The 24,393-nt window shown below is 43.8% G+C and overlaps 1 protein-coding gene across 1 annotated transcript in view; it reads left to right on the forward strand.

The window, feature by feature from the left end:
* Positions 1 to 24,393, forward strand: part of LOC126355132 (carbonic anhydrase-related protein 10) — a 2,094,013-nt gene that overhangs the window by 2,025,574 nt on the left and 44,046 nt on the right. The window contains exon 9 of the mRNA XM_050005316.1: positions 9,441 to 9,587. Within this exon, the coding sequence (XP_049861273.1) occupies positions 9,441 to 9,587 (147 nt within the window). The remainder of the gene's footprint in view (positions 1 to 9,440; positions 9,588 to 24,393) is intronic.

Here is a 24,393-nt window from a genome sequence, read left to right on the forward strand (position 1 = left end):
CTTGACCGAAGCCGCTACTATTCGGTCGAGTAGCTCCTCAATTGGCATCACGAGGCTGAGTGCACCCCGAAAAATGGCAATATGGTATGGCGGCCAGGGTGGTGATCCATCCAAGTGCCGACCACGCCCGACAGCACTTAACTTCAGTGATCTCGCTGGAACCGATTTATCCACTGCGGCAAGGCCGTTACTCTAAACATTTTAAACTACAAAGCATAAAAAAACTATGCAGTCGAATAGTGAAAACGAGGGGATTCCAAGTGAACGAACTGAACGAAAGTTTTCCAATGTACATGAAGTATTGCTAATATTTTCGTAAACTTACTATGTCACTTGCACTCATCGTTTGTGCAGCGATTAGCCTGGAACTGAGACAGGCAGGAAAATTTTTGGATAAATAACAACAATGTAAAATATTTATTATGGCATAAAACAGTAAGAGGTTAGAGAAATCTTTATAAAACTCATTGGCATTGGCACAGGCGAACAGAGATGGAGGCGGAAGCATGAAGCGAGCCCAGTTTGTCGCAAGTGGGTCAGGTCGCCGACACACTACGACACCGTCTGCAGAGTAGAGATACCTACTCAGAAGGAAGGAGACTGTGACAGGAAGCCAAAGGAAGCGAGACGAGCGTATATGGCCAATAATGTTCAATTGTGTGTGAATTCCTAAGGTACCAAACTGTTGAGGCCATCGATCCCAAGACTTACACCATGCTACTTAAGCTAACTTATGCTTAGAACAACACACACGCACACACTCATTCTCGACGGAGGTGCCGCGCAGTCCGTGACATGACGTCTCAAACAGCGCGGTTACTCTGTGCAGCGAGCGTATTTGTTTTTTCGTAACACATGCTGCAAGAAACTACCTCTTTCACAAGAACACGTAGCGAGCGTCCTATACAGCTGTGAACAAACATTAAGAGAATACAGCAGAACAATGAGGGCGCATTCGGCCCTTATGAACCGATTCTTGTTTCATAGCCTCACGCTAGCTCCTTTCAAATAGTCCAGCCTTCCAGCTCTCAACATCAGTTTCTCACTGGGACCTATGGATTTCACAGTAATAGCACTCGATTTCATAATTACGAAAATCTAGTGAATCTATGTCCAACATGCTACTGCACGGTCTACGTGCTAGTCGAAGATGTTCTCAAGATGAAGGTACTCGCCAAATGAACTTCATGCTGCTCGCTGCCTACCATCTACTGATGGCGGAAATGACTTTTTTCTCACAGCACCACATCGCAGAGTGCTGCCAGTACTGGACGTCAATCTGGAAGCCAGCAACAGGACTAAGTGGGGTCCACGTTCCTGTTCAACAATCAGGCACCTCAGAGTGTTGACATCTACTAGGGTTAGGGAGGAGATCAACCACCAACACAAATACAGATACCACATACCTCGTGCGTGGGTCATCGAGAGAATTTAGAGAGTAAAATTTAGAGTGGGAGCAATGACACTAAAGCAGCGAACACGAGAACCGGCCGTGGTGGCCGAGCGGTTCTAGGCGCTACGGTTTGGAACCGAGCGACCGCTACGGTCGCAGGTTCGAATCCTGCCTCGAGCATGGATGTGTGTGATGTCCTTAGGTTAGTTAGGTTTAATTAGTTCTAAGTTCTAGGGGACTGATGACCTCAGAAGTTAAGTCGCATAGTCCTCAGAGACATTTGAACCATTTGCATGAGAACCACTTTGCGCTGGACAATGGCTGCTCATACTCGCCATAGTCCACATTTTCTGCTGGGTGTGAGCCGTCCCAATGGACGTCAGCTAAAATCCAACACACAGCTGTGGCAGATGCGGAAGAATGACGACTTGTAAACAAACAAAAAAATGGTTCAAATGGCTCTGAGCACTATGAGACTTAACATCTATGGTCATCAGTCCCCTAGAACTTAGAAATACTTAAACCTAACTAACCTAAGAACGTCACACAACACCCAGTCATCACGAGGCAGAGAAAATCTCTGACCCCGCCGGGAATCGAACCCGGGAACCCGGGCATGGTAAGCGAAAACGCTACCGCACGACCACGAGCTGCGGACGACTTGTAAACATCGAGAATAAAGGACTGACCTCTAATAATATTTTACTAGAGTTGTTGACGCTTCATTGGTAACCAACAGCTATCCTGACTTCACCCAGGGGTTTCTCTGCTCGGCACTCTGTAAATCGTAACTAGACATACGTAATAAGATACTAGCTGGAAATAATGATATGAGTAGAAATATCGACTGTAAAACATTGAACAAAAATGTGACAGTATCGAGTTGAAAGCACAGCATAGAAAGAAGTATCAATACTTTTACCTCGTCCCTAACAAAAATTGCACTAGGCCCCCCACAACTGCCAAAGGTAAATGACAGGTATAAAATTTCTTCATCATCGAAATAGAGCCATTATGTAAGTACTCTTACACGGTACTGCTGTGATATTCCCTGGGGATGACAAAGTACATTACTGTCCATTAAAATTGCTACAGACATGAAATTGAACCGACTGGCAGAAGATGCTGTGATATGCAAATGATTAGCTTTTCAGAGCATTCACACAAGGCTGGCGCAGGTGGCGACACTTACAACGTGCTGACATGAGGTAAGTTTCCAACCGATTTCTCATACACATACACCAGTTCACCGGTGTTGCCTGGTGAAACGTTGTTGTGATGCCTCGTGTAAGGAGGAGAAATGCGTACCATCATGTTTCCGACTTTGGTAAAGGTCAGATTGTAGCCTATCGCGATTGCGGTTTATCGTATCGCGACACTGCTGCTCGCGTGGCTTCAGGAGGGTAATACGGAACGCCGTGCTGGGCCCCGCATCACTAGTAGTCGAGATGACAGGCATCTTACCCGCATGGCTGTAACGGACTGTGCATCCACGTCTCGATCCCTGAGCCAACAGATGGGGACGTTTGCAAGACAACAACCATCTGCACGAACAGTTCGACAACGTTTGCAGCATCATGGACTATCAGCTCGGAGACCATGGCTACGGTTACCCTTGACGCTTCATCACAGACAGGAGCGCCTGCGATGGTGTATTCAATGACGAACCTGGGTGCACGAATGGCAAAACGTCATTTTTCGGATGAATCCAGGTTCTGCTTACAGCATCTTGATGGTCGCATGCGTGTTTGGTGACATCGCGGTGAACGAACAGTGGAAGCGTGTATTCGTCATCGCCATACTGGCGTGTCACCTGGCGTGTCACCTGGCGTTATGGTATGCGGTGCGATTGGTTACACGTCTCGGTCACCTCTTGTTCGCATTGATGGCACTTTGAACAGTGGACGTTACATTTCAGATGTGTTACGAGCCATGGCTCTAACCTTCATTCGATCCCTGCGAAACCCTACATTTCAGCAGGATAATGCACGACCGCATGTGGCATGTCCTGTACGGATCTTTCTGGATACACAAAATGTTCGACTGCTGCCCTGGCCAGCACATTCTCCAGATCTCTCACAAATGGAAAACGTCTGGCCGATCAACTTACTTGTCACAATACGCAAGCCACTACTCTTGATGAACTGTGGTGTCGTGTTGAAGCTGCATAGTTAACTGTACCTGTACACGCCATCCAAGCGCTGTTGGACTCAATGCCCAGGTGTATCAAGACCGTTATTACGGCCAGAGGTGGTTCTCCTGGGTACTGATTTCTCTGGATCTATGCACCCAAATAGCTTGAAAATGTAATAACATGTCAGTTCTAGTATTATATATTTGTCCAATGAATATCCGTTTCTCATTTGCTTTTCTTCTTTTTGTAGCAGTTTTAATGGCCGATAGTGTATTTGTGCAGTATGCTTATAAACTAATAGTCACGACAGTGGTCATTATTGGCCGGAGTAAGGTGAGTGCCGTTTGCGGTCAGCCTTGCCGGACAGATACCGACGCTGCCTCCGGTATTTAGGGGTCGGAGAAATGGACAGTCGCCATTAGTGGCCCGGCGACGCTGTCGTTCCGAGGAAATAAAAAGCGGACGCAGGGTGGCGAGATTTGCGGCCGTAATCGCTGGCGGTCGGCCGTCGCCAGTGATTGCGGCTGCGTCGCGCCGCCCCACCGTTCAGCGTGCAGCGCGCCCCACGGCCATTTGTCGGGCAGACGTGACTGGCGCCAGCCCGCCGCCGGCTGGAAGCACCACTAGCACCCCAAACCACCACCACTGGCGCCAGCACCCGGCGCGGCCCACTGTGCCACCACACCAGGCCTACACTGGCGCCACCTCCCACGGATCCCATTGCAAACCCGGACACCCGCGCACTGCCGAATCAATATGCCCGGCCAGCCGCTGCTAGAGTTTTATTGCCCGCACCGATATTGCCGAAAAATTAGCGCAATGCCGTGAAATGGAATGAGAATATCAAAAGTTATGCGGGTGGCGTCCGGATTATATCTGATCACAATTACGCCTTTTTGTTGTCACAATGCGCGCCGGAAGAATAATTTATTCCTGGCGCCAGCACTCGACAGCGCCAGTAGGCCGCGCGTGCAATTCCGCGCCCGTTGTTTTCTGAGTGTTACACGCACTGTTGCTCCGACGATTGTTCGGCTGAAAGAATTTCCGGAGCCGTGTCCAGTAGGCGAACCGACATTTAAATGCTTTTTTTCTTTTTTTTTTAAATTGCGTGAGCTCAGTGACGTTGCTGAAACGTCGCCCTTTTGTCGTGTCATGTGCAATTTCAAGATCACAGCCAGCGAAAATAAAACTCTGACAACTGCGTGCTGTTCGACTCTTCTATGTTCGCAAACGTGGATTTGCCACTTCACAGTTCGCTTTCACGCCACACTAACTTGCGTTGAATTCTACCAGTGCGTATTTAGGCAGAACCTCATTCGTGTTATTCTGCAATAGCAACAATGTTTCCTGATTACACTACTTTTAATTAATGTATCTTCAGGACTTAACCCTGTGCCCACGTTCAGTTAAACATGTTCTCTATTGAAGAACACGTTCTTCATGTGTATCGTCTTTCTTAGTTGTCAGTGGTGTCAGATGATTCCGAAGTTGCAGTGCACCACTAGAAATTATCCATTTACCATCATGAGTCTGGGAAAGCTTATAATATCATCTTTAATAAATGACGTTAAATTGTTAGCAAAGTCCATCAATCTGCCAAAAAGTAATATAGTTTTGTTCTAATTTTAGAAAATTTTTAATATTGTTCTTAGTCTTACAAAGCGAACTTTCGTTAGTAAATAACATAAGATCATTGTATGACGGCACAGTTATCACCATCAACAGACACTAAAGGCATCACCTTGTTGATGTAGAACTTCTTCTCAGTTTCTTGCCATTTTTACATTTGCTGCAGTAGTGCCCACAGGCCTACATATGTTCTGATCTGCCGCTTGATTTTATTCTCATGATTTTTCTTTCTCAACTATTTTGTAAAGCTGCTGTATTCAGTAAGGCGTATAATTACATTTGTTTTTCTTCTCTGGATTCTGGTTATCAAACTGCTTATCCGTTTCATTTCTTTCAACATTTGTTCGTTACAGTTTCTTTCAGTCCTGGATGTTTTCGTGGCTCTGCTTCATGTACACAACTCTACTGCTTCTAATTCTTTCCTTTTTTGTTTCTCTGTAACGCACGCATCACACTCATAGCTGTAAACGCTACAAATAAATTTCTTGACTTTATTTCTCCTTTTTGTATTAAAGGGATGTTTGTTAATAACTCACTTATTTGAAGGTTTGTTTTGCGCCTTGAAATTCTTCTTTTAATATTCACTATACTCTGTGAAATAATAGTCACTTACTAGAACTGTATTCAGTTGTTCGTAGCATTCATACATTAGGAATGTATTCCTTATATTAATATTTGCCGTCACTTGTTTGTCCGATGTAGCTACCACCATTACTTTTAGTCGTGTTTGCATTTATTTTCAGTTGGTTGTTGTTGTTGTTGTTATTTCACTAGGTGAAGTGACAAAATTTTGACACTAGTCTATGGTTAGGTCACACGTGGGAATCTATCAACGTATTGTGCATCATTATTTTAACGTTATTCTTATGATGGTTTAAGGAAAACTACATTGACTACTGGAAATAATAACTGACCATATATCTTCGCGAAAATGGATGACTGGTTTGGAAATTATATAACAACCAGAAGCTGCGTTATAATTACTTATATAAGCAACTAATCTCACGTCTTAGAAAAGCTACGACAAGTCGGTATTTGTTGACTGTGTGATGTTGATAAACTTCTGTTTGGCCCTTTGAAACCTTAGGCAGTGGGTAGTATCAATATCTATATTATTGAATCTCTATCCTGAGACCCGGAAGTGGGTACCAGTTGCAGTGCAGCGACCAAAAAAAAAAAAAAATTGATTTTCAATACTTAACATGGTTAATTACTGAGCGAATATAAAAATTAAAAAGCAGTGATAATTTCTCACTACTAGGTATAATCTCACATTAAAAGTGTAAGTATTATGGTTACTGTGTGTCTCGACGGCGCGCAAATATCTGTACTTCATTCATAAAGTTTTTGAGAATGAAAGCACTTAGCGACAACGAAGCCTTTTCCCGTTGTTCATACACTAAAATTGCAGCACCAAGCATGACCTTTTGACTTATCGCTTCTTTACTACCAGCTCTATGCTCAATTTGCAAAAGTATCACCTGTATCGCTGAATGTACAATATTATATTACTGTACGACTCATAGTTCAATACATATGACGAATTATCATGCATATGCGTGAAAAAGTAGCTTTTTCTTAAGATGGCGCGATGTAAAACTTCAAAATCTAGTATGACCTTTGAAATTCATTTCTGTGTTTTACTCTTCTCTCTATTGGCACACTCTTTGCCGACAGTATCTACCTATACCACTGAATGTACCTGAAAGTTGTGTGATGGTATGACACATAGTTCAGTAGATATGACGTCATAAAGACTGCTTTTGCTTAAAATGGAAGGCAATGTACATAGTCTATATTTACATCATCTATCATACTGAAAGGATTTAGTGACTTCTAACATACTTTAAACAGAGTTCCAAAGCTTTTCTAAACTTTTTCTCGTTCACATGCTTAAAGGCAAAAATTTGGCATGCTGACTAATTTGCAAAGATCATTTGAAACTATTTTATACACGTGAATTCGAGTATTTAAAGGATTGGATGTTTTATGAATATATCCAAGGCCTTGAAACTGTGTTTACAATACGGATGTTAAACTCCAAGTTTAAAAGCAGCCAAAACCTCTCAGACAAACAGAAGCTAAACGATGTAAAGTTAGCGTAAGGAGGGCTATGCGTGAAGCGTTCAATGAATTTAGAAGTAAACTTGTATGTACCGACTTGACAGAAAATTCTACGAAGTTCTGGTCTTACGTTAAATCAGTAAGTGGCTCGAAACAACATATCCAGACACTCGGGATGATGATGGCATTCAAACAGAGGATGACACGTGTAAAGCTGAAATACTGAACACCTTTTTTTAAAACTGTTTCACAGAAGAAGACCGCGCTGCAGTTCCTTCTCTAAATTCTCGCACAAACGAAAAAATGGCTGACATCGAAATAAGTGTCCAAGGAATAGAAAAGCAACTGGAATCACTCAACAGAGGAAAGTCCACGGGACCTGACGGGATACCAATTCGATTCTACACAGAGTACGCGAAAGAACTTGCCCCCCTTCTAACAGCCGTGTACCGCAAGTCTCTAGAGGAACGGAAGGTTCCAAATGATTGGAAAAGAGCACAGGTAGTCCCAGTTTTCAAGAAGGGTGGTCGAGCAGATGCGCAAAACTCTTGGGTATATAACAGTTTATTTCCGTTTCGAATACAATGTATTTTTATTGTATTCTGGTATCAACCCGTTTACCATTATCAAATATAAAACTTACTTATGTAAAGTAGTTTTGACGGTTTACGGTGTCGTCAGCGCGTATAATAAATTTCATTGTTGCTCTCACAAAAAGCCTCAATGCATTTAAGAACAGGTGGTTTTACTATAGTAACCAGGTGATTATTTCCAAGTGCCTCACATCTAAAATTGTATATTATGCACAGATACGAAATGTGCACGTAAGAAATCAATCACAAATCATCTCCACAGAAAACACATCATATAACACTCTGAAAGTAACTGAATGGGACAAATGTTGTTAGATATACACTGAAGAGCCAAAACAACTGGTATAGCAGTGGCATCAGCTAATGTATTTGCTCGCAGTGACCCAGGATGGCTGAGGATTACATTCTACGCTGAGGAGCCAAAGAAACTGGTACACCTGCCTAATATCGTGTAGGGCCCCCGCGAGCACGCAGAAGTGTGGTAATACGAAGTGGTATGGACTCGACTAGTGTCTGAAGTAGTGCTAGAGGGAACAGACACTACGAATCCTGCAGGGCTGACCATAGCTTCCTAAGAGTACGAGCGGGTGGAGATCTCTTCTGATTAGCTCGTTGGAAGACATCCCAGATATGTTCAATAATGTTAATCCTGGGAGGTTCGGTGGCCATCGGAAGTGTTTAATCTCAGAAGAGAGTTCCTCGAGCCACTCTGTAGCAATTATGGACGCGTGGGGTGTCGTACTGTCCTGCTGGAATTGGTCAAGTCCATCGAAATGCAAAATGGATATAAATGCATGCAGGTGATCAGACAGGACGCTTACGTACGTGTAACCTGTCAGAGTCGTACGTAGACGTATCAGGGGTCCCATATCACTCCAAATACTCAGGCCCCACACCATTACAGAGCCTCCACCAGCTTGAATAGCCACAGCTGACGTACCGGGTCCATCGGTTCATGGGTGGTCTCCATACTCATACACATCTATCCGCTTGACACAATGTGAAACGTTAGTCGTCCGACGAGGCAGTATGTTTCCAGCCATCAACAGCCGAATGTCGGTGTCGACGGGCCCAGGCGAGACCAAAAGCTCTGTGTCGCCCAGTCATCAAGGGTACACGAGTGGGACTTCGCTCCAAAAGCTCATATCGATGATGTTTCGTTGCAAAGTTTCGAACATGGGTGCTTGGTTCAGAGACCGTTTATAAATTAAAACTTAAACAAATGAGCCCTCGGTCACAATTTTTTAGTCTTCTTAACCAGGTTTCAACACTTCTAAGAGCGCCTTCATCAGAATTTAGACATTTAAATTGGTCTACAACATAATTACAAATTTATGGGAAATTTTTTTTTATATAGAAAAGTGTAAGTACTGGCTAACAATACAAGACAGAGACAGTATTTACATGTCACGTGTAAAATAAATAACAGGCCAGAAGGCTTTAGTCACAAAATATTTAAAAGGAATGTGTGAAGGCTAGCCTGTAAGCGCTGCTGCTCATACCTGCACAGCCCTAGGTAGCGTGTGGGCTCTGGTGGTCGATGCACGGGGCCGGGCAACAATGCTCCACCCTCCCACTGGCCAGTGACTGCTGCCTGCTCAGTGCGCGTTGTTGGTTGTTGTTGCAGCTGCACGGGCTCCGGCGGCTGATGCAGGGGGACGGGCACCAGCCCAACGCGCCGCTGGGCAACAACTACCGGCCGCCACAGCCGCTCTTCCACAGGCCTGTGCGCACCAACATCGACTTCAACGTGAGGCGCAGCGCAGAGGCCCCTGTGCGTTGCTCGCAGAGTAAATGGACAAGTATACCTTGGACACGTACAACTCTTTCATACACACTCACAAAGACAAGCACAGATGCTCTATCTTTCTTTCATGGACCATCTATCCTCCTCCTCTTCCTTTACAACTACCTCTCCTGTATAATTACCATGCATTGTATCTCTGATTTTCTATCCCACAAGTCTGAATCAATCGGATCAACAATATTGTCGGTACCCACACACACACACACACACACACACACACACACACACACACACACACACACACACACACACAAAATAGTCCAGAAGTGACAAAAAAAATGTGGTTGCATTACAATGGATATAATTCTGTCAAGTAACATTATGTTTCTTACGACAATATGAATAACGGAACACTGAGTTCTTCAAAGCATTAGCAGACTGATAGGCAAAAAACGATTGCATCGTATCTAGTCAAGAAAGTTAGGTTCTGCCGCTAGTATGTGACAACTACCACAGAAGTATGGATAAAATGTTTACGTAATTCAGCTTACTTCTGATGACTGTGGGTCGTACATTTTATACCAGTAGAAGCCTACTGAAATTTCAGGCTTCACGTGGGCTTAGAAGCTAAACCTGTCCGCTCGATTTTCGTTTCGACAGTTAACTATGATTATGTTACAAATACGCGTTTCGTGAGGTTGTAGGTTAAGAACATTTTTGTTAGTAATTCCCCACCTTGAGACGTGGTATTGTTACAGAGTAAGACTTATTACTAATAAAATTATTCACAATCTAATTCGAAGGCTGAAAAGATGATAATTGTGTGAATGAATCCCAGTGCCGTTACTCAAACTCTTTGTCAGCTGCCAGAAACCTTCTTTTAATACGATTCTATGTACAAGTTTACTCTAAATGAATACGTAAATACCACAGAGGATGTAATGTAATTCTGATTAACAGCGTAAAATGTGGAACTTACGATATCAGTAGTCATTTCATTAAGGGATGAACACAGGCATATAAAATTGACTGGTTTTGTTGCATTAATGAGACCTGTGATGACCCACCCTTTGAAATTATTTCATTTTCAAGGACTACATCAACATTTTATTGAACTACAATCCAGTCTATGACAGTTACGATGAATATGTCAGTGTTTAGCGTGATGAACAAACAAGGAAACATATCATTGGAATTTTATACAGCTGTTCAGGTGTATGGAATTTAACGTTAGGCTACTAGCTTCACTGTGTAAGAGAAATGGTGAGCAAGTAACGGCGTGGTATTCTGAATGGTGGAGAGTTCGTTGTGTGCCAGTTTCAGTTTTCGCCACCTGTTTCCCAAACTCAGCTAAATGAACGTTAGTAAGAACGATTATTTGAAAAAGCCGGAAGTTTTTTGACTGTTGTGCATCATCTTTTCCTGTTTTGTGCTCATTTTTTTCTCTTCAGCGCACCATCTACACTCAGATTCTTAGATAATCTACCCCAAATTGTTTCTTCTTTTATTTCTTTCCGATAATCTGTTTCATTTTTTTCAAATTTTAGTACTACAGTACACTTTTACTCCTTTACTGTTCGTGAGAATGTTTTGCTAATTTTGTCTGAATTGTTTCTCTTGTGAAACGTTTCACCGTTTCATTTATTTGTCCAGTTTACTTTTAACATTCTTCTGAACCGCCACATTATACATGATAACAGTTTCATCCTCTCCCGACCTTGCATGGTGCTTATCGGACGTCCATGATGTGTCTTCATAAACATCAACTCTTGCAGAAGTTCCCCATCATACTGATTACGAAAATGTAATGCAATACATTTCTTTGTAGGTAGTTGGCCTCGTATGGGCACGGGCTCGGGTCCTGTTATCTGTCGGACGAATGTTTTACAGGAAACCTTCATAACGAAAGAAAGAAAATCTGTCCCACCGACTATGATTTCATTGGAGGCAAATGTCACAGTTTGAAAAGGGTTCGAGAAGGATATACCGTTTCTTATTTAATGGACCAATCAGGAATTAGCCTACAGTGATTAAGAGTTAATGCGAAAACCTGAAATCGGTTTTCCCAGAACGGGAACGGCATAGAAGTCCTTTCAAATGCAAATTCAGTGTATTAATTACGGCAATAGTCTGATCCTTTGACTATCATCGTAAAAGAAGAACTCTTCTCAAAAACCACAATCTGCAGAAGGCTATCAAGTAGCTTCATAAACTTCTTGGAAGTTTTAACATCCAGGAAAAAGAGGCAAAGTGAACTCATACACTGACCAGCCAGAACATTGTGCCCACATACCTAATAGACGGTTTGTCTACCTTCGACATGTATAACAGCGGCGACGCGTCATGGCATGAAAGAACATCAATTGGAACTCGCCACTGTGTTATTCGAGCCACTTTATCACACTCCTGGCCTTGTGATATGGCGCATTATCTTTGGAAAAATTCCGCTGCTCTCTGGAAACATGATCGATGCCAAGGGCTGTACGTGGTCTGTAACCAGTGTACAACACTTATTGACCGTCATGACGCCTTGCACTAGCTCCATTGGACCGATGGATGCCCACGTGAATGTTCCCCAGAGCATAATAGAGCCGTCGCCAGCTTGTCTCCGTTCCGCAGTACAGGTGCAAAGTTGTTCCCCTGGAAGACGACGGATTCACGCCCTCCCATCGGCAGGATGAAGAAGATATTCATCAGACCGTACAACGCTCACCGCTCTGTTACTGCCAACGTCGAGGGCAGATGGGTACGTGCCTATTTCAGTCGTAGATGCCAAAGTCATGGTGTTAATACTGGAACATGCATGGGTCGTCAGCTGCGGAAACCCATTGTTAGGAGTGTACGATGCACTGTGTATACAGACACACTTGTACTCTGCCTGGCATTAAACTTTGTGAGCTACGCCACAGTTCGCCGCCTGTCCTATTTTACCAGTTTTCCCAGCCTACGATGTCCGTTATCTGTAATGACGGGTGACCGCCCAACTCCACTACTTCTTGACGTGGTTTCACCTTTGTTTCGTCTCGTGTTGAAGACACTCGCCACAGCACTCCTAGACCAGCCGACAAGTCGAGCAGATTCCGGAGCATCAGTATCTGCCCTCGGTCAAATCAAATAGATCGCACCTTCTCCATTCTACATACGGACTCCCCGCTCACAGATACTACATGCACCTTGCGTGTGTCTGATTAGCAGTTCTTCCTCGCCAGGTGACGCTTCAATCTCCTTGATGGGTTCACATCGTAAATTGTAAATTTGTGGTAAGATATTATGGGACCAAACTGCTTAGGTCACCGGTCACTAATTATACACACTACTTAACCTAACTTAAACTGAGTAACAACACACCCACCCATGCCCGAGGGAGGGCTCGAACCTCCGCGCGGGAGGGGGGGGGGGGGGGGGGAGGAGAGCTACGCTCACCGTGACAAGACGACTTTGACCGCGCGGCTGCGTTCATGTGTGTAATAGGTCTACAGTCATAATGTTCTGGCTGATCATTGTATTTGATTACAGGTAAAAAGTGATAAACAGTGTAGATAGCTGATGAAAACGGGGACTCATTAGAGCTCTATCTTATGTGGTGATTGGACCATTCAAAATGACCGCAGAGCGGGCTGCTCCCCACCTAGCACGGTCGGTATAGCTTTCATTCATTGTTGACTCAACACTGGAGGACTGTTTCCGACAGTTGGACAAGTGACAAGAATGATGTTTCGCCGGCTGTCGTAGTACCTAAACCTCTAACGAGACATGTGATAGTGAACATTAGACATTTTTTCCAAGCCCCACTCCTAAATGGCGTACAGGGATGGACGTGAAAGCGTTATGCGTTGTAGCGGATACTGCAGTCTGGTAGCCTTCATTCTTGATCGCTAAAGGGGGATAGCGCCAATTGGATTGTATGGAGCACACAAGATATGGGTACAATATACTATCTCGAACCCTCGGAATTGAGGGCAAGGTAAACGGCAATCGATTTACACAATGCAGTCATTAGGGACTTCATTACTACTCCTACTTCATGACATTTTGTCTACGTATATTTGATCAGTAAAAGATCGCAGTCATTACACGATTTTTCACCAGTTAAGTTTTTCTGCATTTAGCAAATCAGATGCTACTTAAATTGGTTCGTCCTCAATGAGAGTGTGTCGGGGCGTATCATATAGTCGTACAATCCGTGCACTAACAAGTAATTTCAACTGCGCCCCACAGTGTCTGTGTTTCTGTGGTGGGAGGCATCTGCCTAAGCCGCGATCCCCTGCCCGTGTACCTGACGCCAGGGCGAGGCAGACGTAATAAATCCAGAGGCAGCGTGTGGCAGGTATTATCCTTAGTGATGATATCGAGTTTTGTAGCACCGGAGATGAGTTGGAGCAGCCACGCCGGCACCCGGAAGGCCTTCCATGATTGACAACTGCCGGTGCTTGCAGGCACCAGCCTGGCGCGCACACACAGCTTCCCTTCTCTCTAACTCTGCCCTCCCTCTCTCTCATACTCTCTCTCTCTCTCTCTCTCTCTCTCTCTCTCATATTCTGTCTCTCTCTCTCTCATATTCTGTCTCTCTCTCTCTCTCTCTACCCGTCCCTGTTTCTCACCTCTCTTTCTCGCATCTTTTTCTCCCTCTTTCTTTCACTGCTACTTCCTCCTCTTACTCTATCCACTCCTCTTTCAGTCCGTGCTATTTTTGTTTCATTTTCAACAAACATCGCCGCACGTACCTTCGAATACCCTCTAATACACATACACACTCAAACAGACACTTAAGGCATTTTAGAGATATGTTGTTTCATTCCCGTTCGCATTTATCAATTAGTCCGAGAATGATGCAAACTCGGTATCATTGTATTTGTTAAGGGAATTTAAAAGTACACTTAAGTGATTAAGTCTTGGGTTAGCGATATGAACATATAAAAATGGCGGTATAATCGCCTACACAAGGTATAAAGTGATAGTGTATTGGCAGTACTGTCATTTCTATTCACGTAATCCATGTGAGAAGGCTGCCGACGTCATCATGGCCGCTTGACGGGAATTAACACACTCTGAACGTGGAATGGTGGTTGGAGCTAGACGCATAGGATATTCCATTTCGGAACACAATATTCCCGGATCCACAGTGTCAAGAATGTGGCGAAAGTACCCAATTTCAGGTCGTACCTCTCACCACGCACAACGCATTCATTTAGCGACCGAGTGCAGCAACGCTCGCATGGAGTTACCAGTGCTAACAAACAAGTAGCACTGCCTGAAATAACCGCACAAATAAATGTGGGATGTATGACGAAAGTATCCGTTAGGAGAGCGCGCGAATTGTGCCGTTAATGGGCTATGGCAGCAGACGATCGACGCGGGTGCCTTAGCTAACAACACGACGTAGCTTCCAGCCCCTCTCTTGAACTCGTGATTACATCGGTTGCATCCTAGACGACTGGAAAACCATGAGCTGGTCATGTGAGTCCCTGTGTTGGTAAGAGCTTATGGTGGGGCTCTGGTGTGGCGCAGTCCCAAGGAGCTACGGACGCAAGTTGTCAATAAGCCACTGTGCAAGCTGGTGGTGGCTCCGTGATGTTGAGGGCTGTGTCTACACGGAATGGGTTGGGTCCTCTTGTCAAACTGAACCCATCATTGACAATTTGCAGCCATTCATGGACTTTATACTCCCAAACAACGATGCAATTTTTTTGGATGACAGTGCACCAAGTCACCGGAATACTTGAAATAAAAAAGTCTCTAAGTGGCAAAATCTAGAATTTGAGGAAATGAGTTTTACGTGTACTAGATAATTAATAGTAATAACTGCACTATTAATGTGTTTCTTTTGAAAGTTAAGCATAGTATGGATATAACTTACAAAGTAAATTACAAGCGTTGAATTGCCATGGTAGCGAAAAGTGATAAGTGGAAGATGGATAAGTGGAAATGCAATGAACAGCTCTAATGGCCATAGTTCAATAGTTAACACGAAGACAGTAAAAGTTCATTCTGGTTTTTTAAAAGTGTGATCACTTTATGCCAGGTGCGAATGTTTCTTCTTTTCTTCATTGATGTGGCGTGTAACATCTAGGGCAGGTAGTTGCATTTTGTTGACGTCCTATACTTTTCTGTTTTCCTCAAAATAGAGCAACCTTCTCGAGCCCCAATTTCATTTAAGCTTCCCTGGTCTTAAATACATGAGGCTAATGTTTTTAAAACCTTAGCAAGTGCAATTTGGATAAGTTTAGATTTTTCTGTGTTTTATTACAATCTGCAACTTCCGTAAATCTAAGAAGCCAGATTCGTTCATGTTATTGACAATAAATAGCTTTATTTGTCTTGGTTGCTTGAACATCTCCTTTACAGCATTTGGAAGAATACATTTAGTAACTCAAGAATAAACATTCTGTCCAGTTACGTTGTAGCTGAGTGGTCAATAATAAGACTTACTTCCTGTTCTGAACGAGCTTTTGCTGAAATACATCTATTGCTTTAACTTTTGTATTCATTTTCGAGTATTTTCCTCCCTAGTTCCATCTGTTGAATGCATTTGGTACTACATTGTCATTCGTGACAGTTTAGCCTCTTATACGATATTAGGCTTGGTATATAGATCACATTTCACACAGAACCTCAAAAAACATTTCGAGCAAATTATGTGGTCACGCAGACCGGCCGATATCCCATTCAGCATTTATGGGACATAATCGACTACTCAGTTCGTGCACAACATCCTGCACCGGCAACTCTTTCGCAATTATGGACGGCTGTAGGGGGCAGCATGTTCATTATTTTTGCAGGGGACTTCCATCGACTTGTTTATTCCATTCCACGTCTAGCTGCTGCACTTGGCCTGGCCAAAAGAGGTTAGGCACTATATTAGGAAGTGTTACATGACTTGTTTTACTTCAGTATGCCTAGGAATCACGATCGTTACGAGAATAACGATTAGTGTGGAACAAGGTTCGCATACATACGATTTCATACATATAGTAGATGCAGCTCGATGGAATCTTTAAATGTATTCAGGGTTTGGGAAAGGGGGGAGGCGGTTGTTGCATATGTCTCGTGGCGGCAGTATGCAGGAGGTCGAGAGGTCAGGATTGGAGAGTGGGCATCCAGGGCTGCCGTTAAATGACAGAACAGGAAATTAGGTACAATAAAGAGGATATACTTCAATGTACGGTGTAGAAGGGGCGCGCCTAGGTTCGGAAGTTACCAGGTTTAGGCCAGTCCAGGAGGTCGAAGAATTAATTGAAATGGACAACGGAAGAGAAGCGGTTCATGTTAACTTGTGTTGGTGGCAGGTCGCGAAAATCAGAGCCAGAGGCTCTGCCTTCCAAGAAGACGTCTGTTCTGCTCGAAGTCTGGATTACAATACAGAGAAGCAACTGTTCAAATGTCTGCGAGCCGTGTTAGTGAGGCGGGATGTGGGGACGAGCCCGGTATTCACCTAGGGGGTCGTATAAAACCACCTAAAAACCACATCCAGGCTGGCCGGCACACCGGCCGTCGTCGTTAATCCGCCGGGCGCATTCGATCCGGGGCTCGCGCGCCAACCCCAGTCCAGGAAGCAGCGCGTTAGCGCTCTCGGCTAACCTGGCGGGTAGTGGTGGACTTTACTACTCTCACATTAAGTTGTTTTAGTAGAGCACTAAAGATGTACCAGTTTGAAGTAAATCCGTGATCCCAACGTCGTGGCGTCCACTTGTTAGTTGAACACTGCTACTGCATGGGGAACAACGATCACGTTACTCGCTAGGAGAGTGAATGACCCTGCACTAACTGCCGTGTACAGCACATCAAGAGGAAGAGAAGGTTGCCAAGTCGACAAGAGCCACACTAATTGCAGGCTGTAACCACATCCGGCTCGCCTGCCTTTCTCTAACCACTCTTGACATAGTATAAAAGTTGGAGTGAGCTACTTGTGGTAGGCACGTAAACCCCCTATACCTCTGTATTAATCTATCGCTATTTACATCAGCTATCTGACGTGTGTGTGTGTGTGTGTGTGTGTGTGTGTGTGTGTGTGTGTGGGTGGGTGGGTGGGTGGGTGTGTGTATGCAAAGCCGCCTGCAACGATATTTTACGGCCAAGGTATCTTCGTAAAAATGATGGAGCTTGAGCGCTATAAATAGATGGAAACTAAATAAAAGTGAAAACATTATACTCTAATGATTAGCTATTTACACATAATGCAGATTACTTCGGACAAAGTGCAGAATGTTATTGTGCTGCATCAATCGGTGTCACAGTTATGGATTAGACTGCATTGCTGGCACGAGACGAGCCATAAATAAACAATGAACGCATTAAAAGCCGCCGTTCGGAAGAATTAATGCGCAGCGCGTTTGATCAATTAAAAGCGACCGCCTTCCTTTAATCAGGCGGGCTGCAGTGCGCCTGTTTGGGCATGGCCTTTACCTGCCGCGCGTTATGCAAGCGACTACTTGGGCGCCAGATAATTGCAATTAGCTGCTAAGTGCCCCGCCCGAAAGAAGATTGCTTTGAAGCGATCAAACAGCGCCCTCCTAATGAAGTGACGCTGGGCATGTAACGGATGTGGAGAGAACGGCAGCCATCGGAATGGAAATGCCAGCTTCAGCCTGTGTCGTTCATTTCTGTGTCAAGCCGTCGCGAGGCAATTACCGCAGCGAAAACTGCGAAGTGAAATTCATCTTAATGCATTCCTGTGTGATTTCAGTTTCTCTCCTATCGTACTGGCAGGCGAGTGCAAAGACGTTGAATATGTGTAGTACTGTTTGGCGTAAACGAAGGAAAGCGCTTAACTGAGTGCAAACTGCAGAAAATAAACGGACTACCCTGAAAACTGAAAACCCGGGAGGGATTAGAAGCATCGAAATTTTAATTATTTTGTGTAGATATGACATTAGGAACAATACGTGATTAAATATGTAGATGAATTTCCAGTATACAGAGTTGAAATTTAGAACTCAGTCCGCAGCTCTTGGTCGTGCGGTAGCGTTCTCGCTTCCCACGCCCGGGTTCTCGGGGTCGATTCCCGGCGGGGTCAGGGATTTTCTCTACCTCGTGATGACTGGGTGTTGTGTGCTGTCTTTAGGTTAGTTAGGTTAAGTAGTTCTAAGTTTTTGGAGACTGATGACCATAGATGTTAAGACCCATAGTGCTCCGAGCCATTTTCAACATTTTTTTTTTAAACTCACCTCTATTAGAAACAACAGTTCTAACGACAATGTAAATCGAGTGGAAATAAGCTTCCGTGACAGATATGGGTACATCATTCCACGTTGCTTTCACTCTGTGGCACGGTTCATCAATCGAAGTGACTATGGAACGGTAGTGCGCTCAAGTCTCGGCTACCAACGGCCAAATAGCCGAGAGATCTACATCTGCGTATATATCTATACTCAGCAAGCCGCATTACGGTGCGTAAAGGGAGGTACATCCCTATTTTGCTGTTCCAATTGCATACGGTTTGTGAAAATAACGGTAGTAGGTAAGCCTCTATGTGGGTTCGAGTCACGCTAATTCTATGCTCGTGCGATTTTCGCGAGAGATACGTGATAGGGGGCAAGATATTGGCTGACTCTCCTAGGAACGTTTGTTTTCAGAACTTTTATAGACCGCCTGCACTGTATGCCACTAGAGTTGACTCAGCAACTCTGTGACACTTTCTCGCTTGCAAAATGAGCCTGCAACGAAATGTGGCTCTCTTTTTTGGATCTTTTTGATCAAAAGGGCAATAGGCAGAAGGGCAATTCGGAAAGTAAGGTCCGATCGATCGTGCAATGGAAACAGTGAAAATTAAAAGAAAAATTTTATTTGCAACGTTATGCTACACCTTCCAGCTACTTCTCTACATAGTCCTCGTTCATACGTAGACATTTGTAGTAGCGTTGTACCAACTTTCCAATACCCTCGTCTCTGAAGGGAGCCGCCTCTGCCTTCTGGCAATACTCTACTCTGATCTGCAGCTTGTTGCCTGTGCCAAAAATGTTGTCTTGATAGCCATCGGTTTATGTGAGTATAAATGGAAATCAGAGCGAGCCAAGTCTGGGCTGTATGGTGGGTGATGAAATGCTTCCCATAGAAAGCGCTGTAAGAGCGTTCTCATTTTCCTTGAAGTGTGCGGCCGAAAACTGTCAGGAAGAGGGAAATGCATGACTGGTGCGTTAGGTGAAGTTGCGTGAAGAAGCCTCGCAAGTCACATCCATTCTTGGGGGGAGACACTGTGGTTGTAAGCAACTTTACGTATTCACTGTGCGCTCAGAATTGAGAACAGCGATGTGAGAGATCGAAAGGCACACTAGAGGCATTGCCCAACACATCTGTACAAAGTTTCATTGGAATTTCACTATTGTTTCCATTCCGCGACCTATCAGACCTTACATTCTGAATAGCCCTAGTTGTTCAGGTTGGCAGACCAATAAGGTGTGTTGCGTTACCTTGCAGAAATAGGAGACGATGGAGGTGTAGTACGGGCTTTAGCCAAATGACAGTTTGCACAGACACCAGTAGCAATTCCTGCCGAGTCTGAAACAGATTATCATTGACAAGTCGTGACAGCCATCTCCGGTCCATATCGGTTACGACCATTTTGCAGCCATTGCCGGTAAATCACGTTACATGCCTTCGAGAGCTACACCATGTTTTGTAGACGAGTGGGATAGTTCGCGATGGTGCATTAAGTCCATTCACGGTGTGATCATGGACATGTCGAAACACAGCGATTCCTTTCTGCTAGTCTGTCACGTCTCCAAGTCGGCCTTGCTACTGCACTGATTCCTTACAAGTGACTGACACATGCAAAACACTACACTGCCGTGATGTGAGTCAGCGGTGGAGGCTCCAAAGACCGCCTTGTACCAGTCGTAACCCACCTACATTGCTCCAAACGGACCAGTGTGATCTGTTAAGATTGTGACTAATATTTTGTCAGGTGAACACAATTATCTTGTTTCACTCAAGTTGTGGCACGTGTATCACACTGAGTAAATTCGCTGGGTCTTAAGCCGCCTGAGGTACTACTCGCTTCATGTATGCCGGGTGGTTATAATTAAACTGACGATGTTCGAGTACAAAAGTGCAGGCTGATACTGAAACATCATTGGTATGTTCATTAATGTTTGCGCTTGCGGAGTAAAATGAAAACGATAATGTTCCACTTTCTGCTACCAGGTGAAAATATGACGCTGTAAGGAGTAAGAGTGTATAATGTCTTCCGTTCTGACGTCAGAAAACTCTTTGTCACATGATGATGCGCTTTTGATGTCTGTTGTCAGGTGACATTTGGTATAAAATGGCTAAGAAGGAAGAAGTTTTCCATACGAAACGCAATGGCCATTAAAAAGACAGTCGGTACACTGATTGAAAAGTTCTTTTATCAGAACGTCAGCAACAGCAGCGCTGCATTGTGGGAATTTTGCCAACGAAAACGGCTACGGAGAGGCCCCATATCAATAAATGGACTAAAGAACATAACAGGTTCACTAGTTGGTGCAGCATGGAGAGGCGTCCGCTTATTAATATATTGGAATTGTCTCCCCCTGGTCAACATATCAAATTATTTTGGGTGGCGCATTTTACATTGGAATCATAATAAGATTAAGAATGTGTATCAAATGAAGTCCCAAGATAGGCCACAACACCGTGACTTTGCCCTTCGGTTTTTGGCACGCGTGGGAATGGAGAAATTGTTCAAATGGTTCAAATGGCTCTGAACACTCTGGGACTTCATATCTGTCGTCATCAGTCTGCGAGCCACTGTCGACCCTGCTGTGTTCAGGATTCAGCATGTTTCTGAGTCGGGAGACCACACTGAACACATAGCTTGCGGCTATTTGAAACTTCCTGGCAGATTAAAACTGTGTGCCGGACCTAGACTCGAACTCGGGACCTTTGCCTTTCGTGGGCAAGTGCTCTACCAACTGAGCCACCCAAGCACGACTCAAGCCCCGTCCTCACAGCCTTACGTCTTCCAGTACCTCGTCTCCTACCTTCCAAACCGGTTGTGATTTCAGTCTCTTAGTTTTAGAGACGAAAATGATCCATGGTACTACGTCCACTTCTAAATCTACATCTACATCTACTCTGTCATTCACAGTAAATGAATCACCTTCAAGCTGTCTCTCTACCGTTCCACTCTTGAACGGCACGCTGGAAAAACGTGCACTTAACTTTTTCTGTGCGAGCCCTGATATCTCTTATGATCGTGATGGCCATTTCTCCCTATGTAGGTGGGTGCCAACGGAATGTTTTCGCAATCGGAGGAGAAAACTGGTGAAAAAAAATTCATGAGAAAGGTTCCGTCACAACGAAAAACACCTTTCTTTTAGTGACTACCACTCCATTTCACGTGTCATGTCTGTGGCACTATCTCCCCTATCTCGCGATAGTACAAAATGAGTCGCTCTTCTTTGTACTTTTTCAATGTCATCGGTCAGTCCCACCTGATGCGGATCCCACACCGTACAGCAATACTCCAGAATAGGGTGGACAAGCGTGGTGTAAGCAGCTCCTTAGTAGACAGTTGCACCTTCTAAGTGTTCTGCCAATGAATCACAGTCTTTGGTTTGCTCTACCCGCAACATTGTCTACGTGACCGTTCCAATTTAGGTTATTTGTAACTGTAATCCTTAAGTATTTAGCTGAGTTTACAGCCTTAAAGATTTTTGTGACTTATCGTGTAATCGAAATTTAGCGTAAATCACATCACATTACTCGTGCATGTGATTTGATTTATATGTATTTGACGATGCTGGTGCTGATTCCGCATTTAACAGTTGACTATGCCACTATGGTTGCAGTGCATTAGGACTTTGATTTTATGAGACAGATCTGATGATGGTCATTAATAGACCTAAACCGGTAATCTGTTAAACAGAAAAGATTGTGACCATAGACGTAAATTAAAGGAAACTTATTACATATACGGGTCACTGTGTTTTTTCCGCGACGATGCCGCAACTTGTATAAAGAATTATTTGTGTTTCACAAGAATGATATTTTCTGAATCCGTGCTGACCATGTGTCCGTAAATCGTTTTCTTCGAGGTAATTCATAATGTTCTAACATATCATATATGTGTCAGAGCCCCACTCCAAAACGAAGTTAGTGATATGGACCTGTAATTTAGCGGATTGCTCCTATTTCCCTTTTTAAGTATTGCTCCGACTTGAGCAATTTTCCGGTCTTCTAACGACAGCTTGCTTCATTACAGTCCAACGTTTACTTTCTGTGCGGTTGAGAGCAATTCTGGAAATGTCATGTACATTAGGAACAGAAAACTTTTGTATCTATAGTTTTTTATGAATTCTGTGCGTTTGAGAGCAATTCTGGAAATGTCATATACATTAGGAACAGAAAACTTTTGTATCTATAGTTTTTTATGAATTGTGTGTCTCCTCTCTTACGAACCTGAATAATAACCTCATTGTTTCAGTTGCAGGGAGCTGCGTCCTTTCTTATTCTCTAATTCTGTAAACTACTTTTTGAATCACTTTGTCTCCAGGTTTAATCATTTATTTTGAAAAAGTGCCATATGCAGGACGTTTTCTTTCCTTTAGGCCTAGTATGACTTTTTACATCTCACCTCGCATTGCTTCTGTTACTTCTTGTTCGAATATTAAAACACAGTACTAACAGTGGCATTGTACAGAAATAGGAGTTGAGGTAGGAGAGATGGGACGAAGTGCTGGGTATATTGAGGATAAGAGAGACTATGTAGAACATGATTTGCAACAGGTGACTTGATTGATGACCCCGGGTTAGCGTATACACGGAGTGTGTACATTTGCATGCGTTTTGTTTGTCTCTTAGGTTCGAGGTAAAGGTTTTCCTCACAGACACCGAATCCACGTGGAACTGGCTGCAGATGTTCCTAGCGTTGGCCGTAAATTAAAATTAAGATGAACGTCTGTGACAATGAAAAATGAGAGGTATTACACGAATCCCGCCCTGCCACGCAAATGTAATCTGCTAAAATTATTCACTCCAGCTACGTGCACCTTTTCTTTAGCGGCATCAGTAACAATACCTAATTTTAAACTACTGTTTCAACTGTTCCTTGCTAATAGAACATTCATTTTAAGACTCGTCTTCTTCTTTTAAGAAGCTCAAATTTACCATCAGCTACATTTTCATAGCTGCTGCAAATGAATACACATGGAGATAAGAAAAGCTTCATCCGGTTCCACGATAATATATCGTCTACATGGGTAAAGATAAGATCTCAAAATAAATTTTAACGCACGTATCAGAGTATAAAGTTCTTATTTTCAAAATATGAATTTCCTGGAGTATATTTTACAATCATGCACGTACAGTGTTGGAGTACTTTTTACGATTACCTTTAGGATCAAAGTTTTCATTTAACTTTCAGTAGTTTGACCTCAGCCGAACTCAGTATAGTCTTACGGACAACAGTCAGATTCGTCTCCCACGTTCTGCAGACGTGTCTCGATTGGTCATGTTCATGCTGATGGTGCTTGACGTCGCTGTTCAACAAGAAGCTTTAGGAATGGGGCAGATGGACAGGAACTTCATCCCAATGACAAAACCACAAATGTGAGACCAGGTGACCTCGAGGCCAACAGGGCAATCAGGGGCCTGGACGCCCAATACGTCCGATCCATGACTGACACATTTCACTGTGAAGAATTACTCTAATATACAGGTGTTAGTGCGGCGATGGTGCGCCCCTTTGAAAAATGAAATTTTTGCCATTTTCTTGCAAATCTAAAAAAAAATCCAGATAATCGAGTGGGCGAACTAGCTTCATCTAGGTGTCTCGTAATGGCAACCACAAGAAATGATAACTTGCCGCTGGTTCCAACATATGCGGTTAGTTTAGATGAGTAAGTCAGAATTTCAT

The sequence above is a fragment of the Schistocerca gregaria genome, chromosome 3 (assembly GCF_023897955.1).
Source record: "Schistocerca gregaria isolate iqSchGreg1 chromosome 3, iqSchGreg1.2, whole genome shotgun sequence".
NCBI classification, from domain to species: Eukaryota; Metazoa; Arthropoda; class Insecta; order Orthoptera; family Acrididae; genus Schistocerca; species Schistocerca gregaria.